The sequence below is a fragment of the Sordaria macrospora genome, chromosome 3 (assembly GCF_033870435.1).
Source record: "Sordaria macrospora chromosome 3, complete sequence".
In the NCBI taxonomy this organism is placed as follows: Eukaryota; Fungi; Ascomycota; class Sordariomycetes; order Sordariales; family Sordariaceae; genus Sordaria; species Sordaria macrospora.
This window is the reverse complement of record NC_089373.1, coordinates 3,199,768-3,214,587: the sequence shown is the minus strand read 5'-3', so window position 1 is coordinate 3,214,587 and position 14,820 is coordinate 3,199,768. Positions and strand designations below refer to the sequence as shown.

Sequence of the window (14,820 nt, the reverse complement as noted above, 5' to 3'; positions counted from 1 at the left end):
AACGAGTGTGATGAATGAGAAGCTTGTGTTGTGATGATAATATCGGACTGGAAAGACGGGAGAGAAGCAGTGGTTTATGTAGATGTTTTCTTTGGTGGTGGTGGTGATGGACTTGAAGTCAAGATCATCAAGAACATCATCTACAATGCTCTCTCCCCTTTTGCTCCTTGTTTGTTCCCCAAGGGGAATAGGAGATGTGGGTTGGGTAGTGTATCCATTCATCATCCGGGGCAGTGATGATGAGATCGCTGCTCACTCCCTCCCTCTTACTGACTGACCGCAAGAGTAGGAGATGTGTTCTGGTTCATCATCAGGATCGTTGAACTATGGACCTACGGAGTGGGCTTGAATAACATGGATACTGTTACTGTTACAGTTCCAGTTCGGCAATTGCAAGGCTGTACGCATGTCGTTCACTTCATTGAGCCCACCAGAGCCATCTCCTGACCCATGCTGTCAGTAACTAATCGTTGTTCTAGAAGATGATCGCTATGCGATGAAACCTGTCAATCTGCAGGGACGTTAGGAGAGCTGCAAATCGTTCGTGGAGATCTATGTCACTTACGACAAAAGATAGACAGGGAGGACAAAAAACAAGCTCCATGATATGGATCCTGATCGGCATGTCAACATGGAGCCGTTTGCCAGGGGTTCGGAATTAGACGAGCAGAGTGAGGTACTACGAGGGTTGCGATCAACTTCTTGATGGGGGCTGACCCCTTTGATTATCATACTTTCCCTTTTCCCCAACACCCAACCTCAATTCCATCAACTTCATCAACCCGTGGGATTAGCGAGTGGAGATGTTTGTGGAGGAAACACACACTGTTCATGTCATCCCGTGAGATTTCACCACTCATCCACCGTGTCTAAAAGCCAAACCCCCACAGTTCCGTGATTAATAAGTCAATTACAAGCGAACCCCTTGAATCTAGCTTATGTTTTGAGGTGAGTCAATAATAGGGTGATGATAGGTTTATTCAAATGTTGGAGTGACTGTGGTGGTTTGGTGTGCAGATATTACTGATGTAGATCTGTCACAGGTGAAGAAGACGTGCTGGATCATCGCGACTCATTCTAGACGAGCAATCTTTACAGGGTGGAAGACAATCTCAAAGAGAAGGAATATTTGCATTATAGTCAGTCCGTTTCCTCTAACGACAGCAGTTCTTTCCAACTTCCGCACCATTCAACATCCAAAGGCCCGCGAAGTCAATCCGTCTTACACACCTTTCTAACCCACTCAAAACTCAAAATTCTCCCCAACCAACTCCTCACTCAACCCCCAAAGCCTTTCCGCATTCCCCTCATCAAGCGCCCACGGCGCCACAAGCTCCGGGTCCTTTGTGAACTGGCAATCACTCAGAAACACACCATCCTCTTCCTTCTCCAGTTCCGGATCCAGCGCAGCCCTCAGCATAGTCGCGCAACCCTGCTGCAACGTCTTGAACGGAATCTCCTGCCCCTTCCACGCCCTCTGCTTGACCTCCTCCATCAACTCCTCGTCCACATACCGACCCAAGTTGGTATAGATGCCACCCGGATGCAGGGCATACGGCCGGATGCCCGTCTTGGCCAGCAGCCGCTTGTTGAGCGCAAGAGTGAAGAGCACGTTGGCCATCTTGGCCTGGCCGTAGGCGTCCCAGGATTTGTACTCTTCCGGACGCTTGGTGAAGCTGGGGTCGTCCCAGCGGATGCCGCCGCCGAGGATGCTGCCCTTGGAGGAGACGTTGATGATTTGGGTCTTCTGGGGCTTCTTGCCCGCTTCGGCGGATGCTCTGAGCTTGGGCAGGATGTGGTTCGTCAAGACGAAGTAGCCGAGGTGGGCGGTGGCGAATTGCAGCTCGAAACCGTCGACGGTGAGTTCTTAGGGGGAGGCCATGACGGCGGCATTGTTGATGATGACGTCGATGTGGGTGATGGATGCGTCGTTGAGGATCTCACGGGCGGCTTCACGAACGCTGTTCAGCGAGGTGAGATCCGCAGCGATGAACTTGACGGCGATGGATGGGTTGACGGCGTGAACCGCGTCGATGGTAGGCTGGATCTTGCTGAGGGTGCGGCCCACGAGGATGAGCAGGGCTGGGTTGCCGTGGGCAAGCGAGATGGCTGTTTCCGCGCCGATACCTCCCTCACTTGGGCCGGTGATGAGGACTAAATGTGAGGAACGGAGTGTTAGTGATTGAAATGTTGGAGGAGTCAGCTGGGCTGGACTTACATGTGCGTCCCGAAGCTTGGTCTTGAAGATGGCGGACGACATCGATGCCGTCTGTGTTGAGATCAAGCTTGATGCCTGACATTATGCTGGACTGTTGATCTTGGTGATGGGTTATCAGGAAGTTAGTTGGACTGATGCTATCGAGGTCGTGTCTGTCTGTCGTGGTGAAGTTTGCTCTGTCCATCCAGCAGAAAAACAGGAGAGACTCGAGGCCATCTTATAGCTCTTCGTCATGGCTTGCCACGACAAACCGCGACGTTGTATGACAGGTCCACAACTTGACATGTAGGCCAAGGCCCAAGAGTGCGATGCCTGGTGCGGATGAGAGGCCGATTTCTGCGGTACCGCGGCCGCTCCCGGACCATACGGGTATAATTACACGGCACTCAGTCATATCGTCAGCCGGAAGGGTTGTCAATGGCATATTTAGGGCTTAACTCCATGCAGCTTACGTCTCACCCCCTTTCGGCGTTAACATGAGGTTCATCACCTAGGCTGGAGTTGGGGGATGGCATGCCGAATGAATTCTCGCTCTTTGCCACATTTACTCAGCGGATCCGTCCCAAATCCAAGTGTAGAATTGTAGCGAAGGTGTGATGATGATGATGATGATGGTTGTAAAGATGGCAAAGAGGTTGCTTCAGAAATTGGTGAGCAAGTGACAGGTTATGAAGAGTACAGAATATGCATCGTGGTAAACAGCTTGAGCCCCAATATTTTGTAAAGCATCCTAGCTTTCCCTAGCTAGTCGTGACGCCAAGTGATAGTGTTGGTAATGGGTTTGCCGCAAAGCCCTAACAACACAGAGTGCGCGAACCATGTCGCCGTGAGCTCAGCAGTGGTGGGTTACCTGGTGCGTGCCTTGGCGCGTTCCTGAACGACCTGTACCTATCAAGTTCACTTTCCATTCTTGACTGTCAATCCCAAACCTTCCCCGATCACATATCTTGCCAAACGTTAGCCCCACGTTTCTCGGAGCTTTCAGAAACTGAACTCTCAATGTTGTAGCAACTCTCACGTACTGTCTAGGTAGTAGTGGGGTCTCTGACTTGGGCCTCCCTTCCGTCAGTTTTAGAGCGTGTTGGCGGGGAACACAAAACACTTGGTGCATACCCGTTGGCAGTGTGGCCAGTGAGTGGTACTTGAGGGCTTCCGACCTACCTGCTGGTGTTTGTCATCTCGACACCCCACTTAACCTTCTTCATTCCAGAATCTAATCAACAGTGTTGGTTTTCACGGTTGAAGAGAAGCACAAGTCTTTTACCTAGTTACTAGGACACAGTCAGCGCCTGTCATGGTCACCATATCCGCCTCCAACGGCCAGGACGACGACAAGGACAAAACCCTTTACACTGGCTTGAGAGTCGCACGCACCGATGGCAAGGGATACGACAACCTCGACCACAACGCATTAGACCCAAAGGAGGACCAGGATATCGCGCAGCTTGAACGGTGGGAGGTCATCATCGGTGGTCATTTGCAGCATCAGCTCGGCCTCCCAAGCAACAAGCAGTACAAGCTCGCCGCTCTTCCCAAGGGGTACGAACTACGATGCGCCATTAGAAAGGACGGCGGAAGAGACTACTACCTCTATGGTCACCCGTCCGGTCGTAAGGCCGTTTATCGGACTCCGGGTGACTTCGTGCTGCATGCCCTCTTCCTGCTCAGCAACCACACCAACTACAGCCAATGCTCCTGCGATCTTTGCGGCAAGCTGGTTGAGTCTCAGAAGCTGAGGCAAGCCGATCAACAACATGCACAGAGGATCCAACAGGTACTGGGACAAAAGCAAAGGCAGCAGCAACTTGAGCAGCAGCAGAGGCAGCAAGAGCAGCAACGAAAGGAACAGGAGCAGCAGCAAATTCAACAGGTGCAACAGGCCCAACAGGCCCAGCAAATCATGCAACAAAATCAACAGCAACAACACCAGCAACAACACCAGCAACAACACCAGCAACAACACCAGCAACAGGCACAGCAGCAAGCTCAAGGCAACCTTCAGTCACAGGTATTTGCGGCACCGGGGGTTACAAGTCTCACAAATGTCTTCCGCACAGGCGAATTGGTTTGGTACAAGCATCAGGCTTGGAGGCTCGGTGTCATCCTGTCGATCGCCCCCAAGAGGCAAACGCCAGGCCCTGTGCCAGATGCGGCCTTCAACTTCTTGGTGGCACCCCTGGGCCACCGGACGCTGGGACAACAAAGCTTCTATATCGATGCCAAGTCCATGCGGCCGTTCCTCACGTTTAGTGTACCGGGGATCGGCGAAAACTTCTCGAGCTTGGCAAACCGCACATATGACTCGATCGACTGGCCGGCCTTCTCGGTCCAGTATTGTCAGGGCCTGGGCCTCAGCGATCCGAATCAGCTGGATATTGCCAGGCAGACGGTCGGACTCGAAGCTTCGAAGTTGGCCGCCAAGTACATCAACGATTGCTACTCCACGTTCAACAGGATCAACAAGTCGAACGTCAGTGGTTCCCAGGATACCGCTTTCCATGAAGGAGTTTATCTCGGGGCTGAGATGATCCGTGTCGGAGATCCTGTCCGGGTCGTTGGAGGTAACGCTGACAATGGCCATAACAATGGTGGTGCTGAGGCGAACGCTGTCATGCTCGTCTCGGAGATTGCTACTGATGCCCACGGGATGAATATTCGGTTCAAGGGCAATCTTTTCCAGACCGTCCGGTCTGTTCTGCCTAATCCTATGCCACCCAGTGTGATCTCTCCCGAGTCCCTGGGTCCAGTCTTTCTTGAAGAGGTTATGTCAAGGAACGGGATCGAACAGCACAACAACGCGCAATGGGGCTGGGCGTTGGTTGAGCAGGACGCGGTACGCACTGAGGTCGATACACTGGGCCGTTTCTATGTGACCCATCGGTTGATGAACATCATTGACCCTGCACGATTCACGGCCTCGGTCCAGAAAGGGGTGGTGGAGGATGCGCATGCATACCTGAACAATCGAGCTCATAGCGGGAGCGGCCGTTTCAATGGCCCAAAACCGACACGCGCTGATACGCTGGGACTGGCTGTGAATGCGATGTTTGACGCGCCGGAGGGGATGGATGAGAGCTTCTAGGAGAGCTGGCTAGCCCGTGACATGGCTAGGATGTTTGGCTATCCCGCGACACATAGTAAGAATGGTACGCGAATTTATTTCGAGATAGGAAAGATGTCTGAACACTAGAGACATCAAGCAGCTAGGCACAATAAGCGTCAAGAGTCATATAAAGGAACTGCACTTTGTAGTCAACAGGAAGCGATTAGGAGAATCACCGGCATAGGACGGAGATTCGAACTTTGCTTACTAGGAGCGTACCTCCAAGTATATGGATGAGTATTGCAAATATGGACCTAAGAATGGGAACATTTATGATACAAATAAGGCTAAAGGATGCGATGTGAAGAAGTGTGCAGGAAGGCTTTGATATTTACACTTGCTCCTATTGTTAGTGCCCTGTTAGTATAAAAGTGGGCTGGGTCTTGTCCATCGTGTCTAACATGTGCCTGCCACCCCGCTACGAAAGAAACCACTAACAGCCACCACCAAAGGTTTGTTTCCCCGCCAAGACGTTACACGTTAGGGAGCTGCAGGGAGCTAATAATTAGTGGTCTCGTGGACATCGCGGTTTCGAGTTCTTACTCCGACGTCACTCGCTCATACCTACACATTAAGTGAAGGTTTACAACCAAACGTTGTACTTTGCTCCTTTCATCTCGCAGGGTTTCGAGCTTGCCTATGGTCAGACTTCTACCCTGGAGCTCTTGGTTCTCGCTTTGGGTAAATCTTCGCATCTGACGGAAGGGTCTGCGAGTCCAGAAAGGTGTTCCCATATACACAGGGCAACCACTCGAGCCGATCATCCAGGCTGCTGAGCCGCTCACATTGCCATATCGACAACTATACAACCGATAACTCGGAAATACGCTAGCCGGTGATATGGCTCGCACTACTTCCTGGCTGTCGCTGCTATTGCCTCTGTCGACACCTCTGTTGAGGCCGGCACTGGTAGAGGCATCAGAGCTCGTATGGGATAGGGACCAGGTGCCAATCAAGGGCAAATTTGATGAGACTGCTTGTCCAGACTATGCATCCTATGCTACTTATCCCCAGTGAGTCCATCATGCCTTTGCTCAGGACTCATCGCTAATCTGTATGGACAGCCGACCCTACAGTGAAGGTCCTCTTTCCCTTCCCTTCCAGCGCCCCCATGTCAGGTGCCGTACCTTTCAGTCTGACGCCATCGAGAAGGTCATCAAAGATGTCACATCCCGCATGAAGAACCCTGACCTTGCACGTCTTTTCGAAAACACCTTCCCCTCTACTACGGATACCACAGTCAAATTCCACACGAATGGCAAGGACGGCAAGGAAAAGAAGAAGCCGGCGACTGAAAGCCCCGTCGACAATGATCCGTGGATGAGTACGTACGAGGACCCAAACAAATGGGCGGGTCCACAGTCATTCATCATCACGGGCGATATTCTGGCTGAGTGGCTGCGTGACAGCACCAATCAGCTAAAGCCATACCAAAAGCTGGCCCTCAAGGACAAGGTCATCTTCGACCTGATTCTTGGCGCCATCAACACCCAAAGCGAGTACGTGATCGAGTCGCCCTACTGCAATGCCTTCCAGCCGCCGCCCCATTCCGGGCTTCCCGTCACCCTGAACGGCCAAGACGACACCGTCCACCCGGCCTTCAATCCTTCCTTTGTCTTCGAGTGCAAGTACGAGCTAGATTCGCTCGCTCACTTCCTTGCTTTAACCAACGCCTTCTACACCCACACCAAGAGCACCGACTTCCTCAACACGCGGTGGTACAAGGCGCTGGACTCGTTGTTCGACGTGCTCGAGGCGCAGAGCAAGAGCACTTTCGACCCGGAGACCGGCTCGTACAGTCGTAACCAGTACACCTTCCAGCGGCGCACCGACAGGGGCACCGAGACGCTGAACCTTGGCGGAATCGGTAACCCGCTGAACAACGGAACGGGTCTGATCCGCTCGGCGTTCCGGCCCAGCGACGACGCCACCATCTTCGGCTTCTTCATCCCCGCCAATGCGCAGATGGCCACAGAGCTCAAGCGGCTTGCGGCCATGTTGAGAGCCACAGGGAACAAGAAGGACGTCACGCGGGCGGAAACGGCGGAGACATGGAGCAAGACGATCACGGCAGGCATCTGGGAACACGGCGTCGTCCACCACCGCAAGTACGGCGAGGTGTTTGCGTACGAGGTGGACGGCTACGGCAGCGCACTGATGATGGACGATGCCAACTACCCGAGCTTGCTGGCGCTGCCGCTGATGGGCTTCGTCTCAGTGGACGATGCGACGTACCAGAACACGCGCAAGATGCTCCTGGAGAAGGCCAGCAATCCGTACTACCTGACAGGAAGAGAGTTCGAGGGTATCGGAGGCCCGCATATTGGCCTGCAGAATGCGTGGCCGATGAGTCTGCTGGTGCAGGCACAGACATCGGATGATGATGAGGAGATCATGAAGTGCTTGACGCTGGTTTTGAACGCGAGCAAGCTGGGGCTTATTCATGAGAGCATTGATGTGAATTGGTCGCATTCTTATACACGTGAGTACCTCTCAAAAGAAAACATTGTTAAAACAAAGACAAAGCTGACATGATATTTCAAACTCTAGGAAGCTGGTTTGCTTGGGCAAATGGAGTGTTTGCGGATACCATCTTGGATATTGCGAAGCGCAAGCCGCATCTCATCTTTAAGGATGCGACACCTTACGAGCCTTGACTATGAGGAGGATGGTGATGGCAGCTAATGTTACGACTTTTTTTTCATAGTAGTAAAGGACTTGACTTGGATAGGACACCAGTGCGTTTAGACCACCTTGGTGCACTTTGTTCGTTACTATACCTGCGTAATGGAAACAATTGTTGCTTTGTACACAAAAACCAAACGTGTGTGGTAACCGTGAAGAGAAACTGATTTAATCCGAACATCTGAGGTGTGTGATAAAAGAGAAGATGCAAGACAAGGGAAAACATAAATGCCAGTTTCATATGAAAAAGAAATTGATAGAAAAAACAGAGAAGTAGAAGAAAAGATTTGCACAAGCAGACAAGGTCAAAGAGCATATCGAAGGAAAGAAAAAAAGTGCAAAAAGATGAGTCCCCTCGACCGGAATCGAGCCGGTGACCTTTCGGTATACAATCTAGACAATTACAGCCGAACGTGATAGCCAACTACACCACAAGGGGTTTTTCTCAGTGGTTATTGTTCCCGCTAATTTGTCAAGCTTATAATCGCTACTTTGTCAGCGTCTTCCCCGAGAAATTTCCCCTGGAGTCATTTCCCCCCAAACGACTTAACCTTACAACTTGGCTTCTACAATACCATTTCCTCTTTGCTATCATCAATCCAAATGCATGAACCTCCGCAAGCTCTGAATTGGTCCTATAATTACTCTCTATCAAAGCAGCACTGTAATCGGCCTTCCAGTCTCGGCTCTACACTATCGGAGCGTCACATCGGGGATAACGGAAGCCCACTCGCTCACTTATCACCATCGAGGAGATAACAATGCGGTTTTTGTACAACCAACAACGGAAAATGCTCCGAAACTGATAAAATTGAAACTTGTCAACGAAGCAACTTTTACCCCCGTGTAAGAAATCAATAATACGGTGGATAGTATTCATCTCTATTTGCCGGATGGCGGCGTTGGCCGGTAAGGTTCGCCAAGAGAGGCAGCAGTCGGATCGCGGAGCCCCGCCCGTTATCTCTTGGTGGTTGCAGTGCGACATCAGTCAGATTATCAGTGATCGCCGCGTTATCTCCTGGACTACCCAACCACTGAAACTCCGTCTTCCCGAACATGAAGCATTGTTCCTGAGGATCGCCCCCCGTTTGGCATATGCATTGTGTCATCGGACTCGGCCGACTCCACCATGGGACGCAACATCAAGGGCCAAGGCAACCGATAAGGAGTAGGGGCGGATTACAGCGAGGGGGGACTTACACTTACATCTGAAGTATAAGTAACAAACAACATCCCGTCGTTCCTCTGGAGTCCGAATCAAGTCGATAGCATCAAGATCATCTCGAATTCGTGTGATCAAGCACTACCGCAGAGCAAAGAGCAAGAACGAATTTATATACACCATACCGACGCACATATATCGAAGATGGCTTCAACCACGACCACTCCCGTTGTTACCCCCTTTTCCCATCCCGAGGGCTCCAACCTCGACTTTGGAGCTACAGTAACAGGAGTCGACATTGAGAACTTGACTGGTAAGGCTGCATCAACGTGAAATTCGATATTCGTGGTTATATGATGATTTGATATCTACCATTCACACATGGGAGAATACCCGTTAAAATCGGTAACCTCCTCGGTAAGGCACACCACCACTCAACTTTCAAGCCAGATACTTTTTACCTGGTGCTGTTTCTTTTCTCGAGTTTGGCACTAACCTTATCATCTTCACAAAAACAGATGCCGATTTCACCATCCTCCGCACCGCCCTCTTCACCCACCAAGTCCTCGTCATCAAGTCCCAATCTCACGTCACCCCTCGCGCCCAGTACGAGCTCACCCAGCGCTTCGACCCTCTCGCCGCCCCCCTTTACGGCCACGGCAACGACGGCAATAAGGCCTCGGTCGCCAGCAAATCCATCCTCCACCCCGACCTCAAAACCATCCCCCACCAGCCCCAAGTCCAAGTAATTGGCAACGGCTTCGTGCCGTCCTACGAGGGCCTCACCAACATCCAGCTCCGCCACCCTCACCACCGCACCTTCCACTCCACCTCCATCCCGGACTCGTACGACCTCACCCACACGCGCTTTTATAGATGGCACATCGACGCCGCTTTGTACGGAGGCGTTGCCCGCGCTCCACCTGTGGTGACCACGCTCTTAGCCGTCAAGGTTCCCAAGGGACGCAGACAGACGTGCGTCTATGACGATGGAACGGGCGACGAGCTGGATGTCCCACTTGGCACCACGGCTTTTGTGTCAGGGTACAAGATGTACGACATCCTCTCGGAAACCCAAAAGGCGTTTGCGCGCTCGACCAAGGTCGAGTACGCGCCGCATCCGTACGTGTGGATGTCCTCCGCCAAGTCACGCAGTACCGGTCTCGGTTTGGTGTCCGAGGGCAAGGAGATGCCGCTGGAAGAACTGCCGGAGATCGAGCAAGACAAGATCCAGATCTTGCCCATGTGCTGGCGCAACCCCGTTACGGGCAAGCTGGCGCTGCAGATTCATCCTAGCGCGGTCAGGAGGCTGCATTTGGCGGATGGAAGCGTGATGGAGGACTTGAAGCAGGTGAGGGAGATTGTGTATGAATTACAGAGGCCGGGAATTGCACCCGACTGCGTGTATGCGCATGATTGGGAGGAAGGAGATCTGGTGATTTTCCATAACAGGGGCACGTTGCATAGTGTTGTGGGAGCGTTTGCGGAGAGTGAGGTGAGGCTGTTTAGGCAGTGTAATATTGCTGGGAGCGAGTTTCCTGAGGGACCGGAGGAGCTGGAGCATGAGGAACAGGAGGAAGGGGTTGTGGAGGTTATCTCTACGGAGCAGGAAAAGATTTCTGGCTTGAGGGTGGGAGCGGTGGAGGTTGGTGTTGTTGCCTGAATGAGGCGAAGAAGTTGATGAGTGATGACTTTATGATACCTTCAGTAATTCGTTGTTTTTTTGCTTTACAGTTTCTGATACATATGTTAACAATTTTATTCTCCTTTGACCAAAACATCTCCATCCCTTAAGAACCTGATTTTCTCCTATGATAAGTCAAGGCATGGTTCACTCTAAAATGATTTCAGCATTTACGTACAATCACACCAAGTCAAACAGACAAACCACGCAAGTTACACAAAGAAAACCTATAACTCCGTGCTATGGGGTTTCAAATCTAAGCCATGGAAGAAGAATACCTACATTCGTGTACAGGGTATTATCCAAGTTATTAATGACACCAATTCGACCCCCTTGATCCGGTTGCCCATTCATCTTTTGAAAAACAATCCAAAACCTCCCATTGGTCTTGTCTTCCTTCCGCCCACATAGGAATTCCAAATCTTTCCCTAAAACCGAGTACAAAATCATTAACTTCCACTCACACCACACTCTCCAACTTTAAGCCATCATAGACCGGGGGCATAGTCCTTGTCGGCAGATCATGCTCCCCTCCTCCACGTCCCAAATCAACAAAACCTGGGTTGAAGCTGGGCTTTACCTCCACAAAGCCGTTCCCGTAGCTGGGTTTAGCTTCAACAAAGCCCGAGGTGAAGCTAGGTTTTGCTCCAACATAACCCGAGGCGACATGGAAGCTAGGCTTCGCAGTTTCAACAAAACCAGAGTTATAGCTTGTGGGCTTCGCCTCAACATAGCCTGAATCAAAGCGTTTTGCATCAACAAGGCCTGACTCAAAGCTAGGCTTCACCTCCCCTAACTCATTCCCCACCGTCGCCGCTGCCGCCGCCGCCGTCTGCTGCGCAAATTCGTAATCATAGCACATATCCTTCATCGGCGGCGGCTCGCTAATAGGCACCCACTCCTCAAACGTGCCCACTCCTCCTTCACTCTCCGGCTTCCACACATGGAAAATGACCCTTCTATACCCCGTCCTCAACCCTTTGCCCTTACTCTTGCCCCTACCCATGTTCGAATTCGAGCCCGAGTTCGAGCCCGGGCTTTTACCATCCTGTTCTTGCTCTTCTTCTTCCTGCTCCACGGTATGATCGCCCGTAATCACACACTCCCTCAACCTCATCCTGTCGGGGGGCATCGGCGGATTCATTGTCCCCGTTATTAACCTCCCCACCAGCGAGTTGACGTCTGGCGCTATTAGACGAGTAACACTATTACTCAAACGCGAGGGTGACTGCATTCCCAAGCCCGAACCCTGCATAGTACCTGTACCCTTTGCCTGGGCCATGGATTGCAGCAAAGTCTCGCGGTCGGCGCCGTGCTCGATCTCGATCAGCCGCCAGCCGATGCAAAAGGTCAACGTCGAGTCCCACAGCCCCTGGTGCAGCGCGGAAAGCGTGGTCATGTGCTCGAGAGCCTTCACGCGCGTCTCGAGGTGTCGGCAGCGCATGACCACGAAGTAGAGCATGGGGAGGTATGCCATTTCGTAGACGAAGCGGGGCTTGTTTTGGTTGGTTGCTGCGAATGCTGGGCCACCACCACCACCACCATCCCCCTCTTCATTACCACTGGCATGTGCAGAAGCCGACCGCGGTGGTGATGGGCCCCGCGGTCGGCTCTTCTCGGCGGCTAGATACCGCCCGGCCATGTCGACGATTTCTCGGAACAAGGGGACGAATCGGTCGTAGACCATCTCGGTCCTGTCCAGAGCCGTGGCGATCCAGATCTTGGTGATGTAGCTCTTCATGCGCATCTGGTAGAATAAGCCGGCCGCGTCCTCGGTCGGCGAGTGTACGGCGCTGAAAATGGTGAAGCGCACCAGCCAGTCGTCGATGGATTTGGTCAGGTTGGCCTGCTCGGTTAGAATCTGGGAGGGAACGGGCTCGTGTCGCGAGGGTCCGATGCGGTATAGGTCGGCGGAGCGGAGGAAGCGCATGGCTCGCGCGACGAGGAGGTCGAGGCCGGAGCGGAGCTCGTCGAGAACGGTTAGGGCGCTGTCGGATGCTAGAGTGGCGGTTCCTGCGCCGCCGTGGGTACCGTCCGAGCTGTCCGGCGCCTCGGACCCGTGCCGGAGAAGGTTGGGGAACACGTCAACTGTGCTGCCGTAGAAAAAGGGGAATATGCTCAGACGGGCGAAAGGGTTTAGAAGCTGGTCCCGGGACAGGATGGAGCTTGACGAGTTTACTTTGCTCTTGCCTCCGTTGAGCTGGTTAAGGATCTGGACGCCATGATGGCAGTGGGAGATGGCTGCCTCTCGGTTGCCCTGGAGGATTTCTATACAGACGAACAGGATACAAACAAAGATGACCATGGCCTCATCGTCGGTCTTGGATATATCCTGAAGGGCGCGGTTATAGTGGCCGATGGCATACCGGCCCTTGGGGAACTTGACGAGGGATTGCCCCTTGACGCTGGGGTCGCCGATGAGCTCGCAGATGGAGCTGATGGCGACGACGGCATGACGGATGACGGGATTCTGGTAGCTGGCCCGGCTGACCACGTGGGTCCAGAAGTCGTCGACCAGCGAGCCGGAGAAGGTGGGTGCCAGCACGCACCGGTAGAACTCGAGGGCGCGGCCCTCCTGGGAGTTGTGGCGATGCGTCACGGCCGGGATGATGGGCCGTTTGGCCAAGAGCTCCTGCCATGATTGGGAATGCAACGGAGCAGCTGGGTAGCCATCACATCTGCGGCCCGTCTTGGTACACCGGAGGCATGCCGGCTTGGTCTCGTCACATTTTACTTTGCGGATCCTGTCATGACGGAGCAAGTGCAAGATGGCAGAGTGCTCTTGTTAGCCTATGGAACCTTCTTTGACTTTTTATTACGAGTAGTAGGTAGAGGTATATGAAAGTGGACTGAGGTGAGACTCGGAGTATCTTGGTGGGTGAGAGGGTTGCTGTGGGTAGAGAGGAAGGCTGGGCTGAGTAGTGACCCGAGCGGTATGGTTTCGGCGACTGTTACATTGGACCATCATGCCAACAGGATATGGGGCAGGTCCGAGCGAAGGCAGCCTCATCGTACGAGGTGGCACAAACTCAAGTAGGTAGATGATAGGCGCTTTCAAGGGAACCGAAGGGACATGACCGAGAGGGATGTGGACGCGGACGGATAAAGTAAAGATGGAGTAAACAGAATTTACGCACTTGCATGTATAACAACCCGTTCTGACCTTTTGTCTTCCTGCCCTGACCATGATTGCTGCTGAACAGTGAACGCCCAAAAAAAAAGTCCGCAGGGAGAAGGATCCCTAGAAGGTATACAGTGGTAGGTACGTATGCGTCTACCGCACCCAAGGCCCCAGATTTCCCAATTAGACGGATCGCCTATAATCTTTCGCTCGCGTTGGGAAGGGAACAAAGAAACAGCTTTGTCTGTAGGCAGGCCAAGTAGGTGTGTTGTTAGAAACACAGATGAAACGAATGTAGCGGAGAAGAGACGCGCGAAAGTCGGTACTCAGAAAAAAGCGAGAGGAAGCGTTGGCGAGACAATCAAGGGATGGCCGGGTCGAAAAACAGAGAGACAACTCTAGCTATCGGTCCAAGGAGCAGAGCAGCCCACGGCGGAGGTACGAATAGATGGAAGCACGGAGAACCTATCGACACCGTACTTGCCTGCTATGGCTAGGCCAGTTTTCGTAGTCCCGGAAGTGAAGCAACATCGACTTCCAAAAACAGGCGCCGTCATTTATCGGATCTGCTCCTCATAAAAGCACCGAGCGATAGGTAGTCCATTGTTTTTCCCACTTCCAACAGCGTGGATTGGGTGTGACGGAGAAGACAAACAGTCCGGTCGTAATGATTGGTGGGAGAGGACGAAAACAGGACAAGAGCCCAGTCCTTTCCGATCCTTCAGCCCTATTATACTCGCCGCTAACCGCCAATAAATGTCCAGCTAGGTGGGTCAGCTGCGTACATCAATACCAGAAACCGACAAGAGCCACAGCATCGAGCAAGCATATCTCACACTGTATCTGC

The 14,820-nt window shown here is 52.6% G+C and overlaps 5 protein-coding genes and 1 non-coding gene across 6 annotated transcripts; 3 read left to right on the top strand and 3 right to left on the bottom strand.

Moving 5' to 3' along the window:
- Positions 1-1,243: 1,243 nt before the first annotated feature.
- On the bottom strand, positions 1,244-2,876 carry SMAC4_04775 (uncharacterized protein; the record flags this gene model as incomplete). The annotated part of the gene is made up of 3 exons (XM_003346554.2): positions 2,219-2,876; positions 1,945-2,154; positions 1,244-1,866 (listed from the first exon to the last, which is right to left on the bottom strand). The coding sequence occupies exons 1-3, from the start codon at positions 2,400-2,402 to the stop codon at positions 1,244-1,246; spliced, it is 1,017 nt and encodes a 338-aa protein (XP_003346602.2). The 5' UTR covers positions 2,403-2,876.
- A 249-nt stretch (positions 2,877-3,125) lies between these two features.
- On the top strand, positions 3,126-5,595 carry SMAC4_04774 (uncharacterized protein). Its single transcript, XM_066090176.1, has one exon. It carries the CDS (start codon positions 3,513-3,515, stop codon positions 5,298-5,300), a length of 1,788 nt encoding a protein of 595 aa, XP_065946532.1. The 5' UTR covers positions 3,126-3,512; the 3' UTR covers positions 5,301-5,595.
- Positions 5,596-5,676: 81 nt separating this feature from the next.
- Positions 5,677-8,184, top strand: SMAC4_04773 (uncharacterized protein). Its single transcript, XM_066090175.1, has 3 exons — positions 5,677-6,334; positions 6,386-7,803; positions 7,872-8,184. The coding sequence occupies exons 1-3, from the start codon at positions 6,162-6,164 to the stop codon at positions 7,976-7,978; spliced, it is 1,698 nt and encodes a 565-aa protein (XP_065946531.1). The 5' UTR covers positions 5,677-6,161; the 3' UTR covers positions 7,979-8,184.
- A 172-nt stretch (positions 8,185-8,356) lies between these two features.
- Positions 8,357-8,445, bottom strand: SMAC4_13502. Its single transcript is given in 2 exon segments — positions 8,357-8,392; positions 8,408-8,445. It is a non-coding gene; the product is annotated as a tRNA-Tyr (tRNA).
- An 856-nt stretch (positions 8,446-9,301) lies between these two features.
- SMAC4_04772 (uncharacterized protein) lies at positions 9,302-10,954 on the top strand. Its single transcript, XM_003346551.2, has 2 exons — positions 9,302-9,481; positions 9,687-10,954. The coding sequence occupies exons 1-2, from the start codon at positions 9,373-9,375 to the stop codon at positions 10,829-10,831; spliced, it is 1,254 nt and encodes a 417-aa protein (XP_003346599.1). The 5' UTR covers positions 9,302-9,372; the 3' UTR covers positions 10,832-10,954.
- Positions 10,955-10,957: 3 nt separating this feature from the next.
- Positions 10,958-14,579, bottom strand: SMAC4_04771 (uncharacterized protein). Its single transcript, XM_003346550.2, has 2 exons — positions 13,990-14,579; positions 10,958-13,596 (listed from the first exon to the last, which is right to left on the bottom strand). The coding sequence occupies exons 1-2, from the start codon at positions 14,037-14,039 to the stop codon at positions 11,313-11,315; spliced, it is 2,334 nt and encodes a 777-aa protein (XP_003346598.1). The 5' UTR covers positions 14,040-14,579; the 3' UTR covers positions 10,958-11,312.
- Between the last annotated feature and the right edge of the window lie 241 nt (positions 14,580-14,820).

Excerpts from the sequence above, each read along its gene's own strand:
- SMAC4_04774 (XM_066090176.1), top strand. The coding sequence starts at position 3,513 with ATGGTCACCATATCCGCCTCCAACGGCCAGGACGACGACAAGGACAAA.
- SMAC4_04773 (XM_066090175.1), top strand. The coding sequence starts at position 6,162 with ATGGCTCGCACTACTTCCTGGCTGTCGCTGCTATTGCCTCTGTCGACA. Across the intron at positions 6,335-6,385 it reads TCCTATGCTACTTATCCCCA|CCGACCCTACAGTGAAGGTC; the intron begins GTGAGTCCATCA and ends CTGTATGGACAG. Across the intron at positions 7,804-7,871 it reads TTGGTCGCATTCTTATACAC|GAAGCTGGTTTGCTTGGGCA; the intron begins GTGAGTACCTCT and ends TTCAAACTCTAG.
- SMAC4_04772 (XM_003346551.2), top strand. The coding sequence starts at position 9,373 with ATGGCTTCAACCACGACCACTCCCGTTGTTACCCCCTTTTCCCATCCC. Across the intron at positions 9,482-9,686 it reads CGACATTGAGAACTTGACTG|ATGCCGATTTCACCATCCTC; the intron begins GTAAGGCTGCAT and ends TCACAAAAACAG.
- SMAC4_04771 (XM_003346550.2), bottom strand. The coding sequence starts at position 14,039 with ATGGTCAGGGCAGGAAGACAAAAGGTCAGAACGGGTTGTTATACATGC. Across the intron at positions 13,597-13,989 it reads ACGGGTTGTTATACATGCAA|GATCCGCAAAGTAAAATGTG; the intron begins GTGCGTAAATTC and ends CCGTCATGACAG.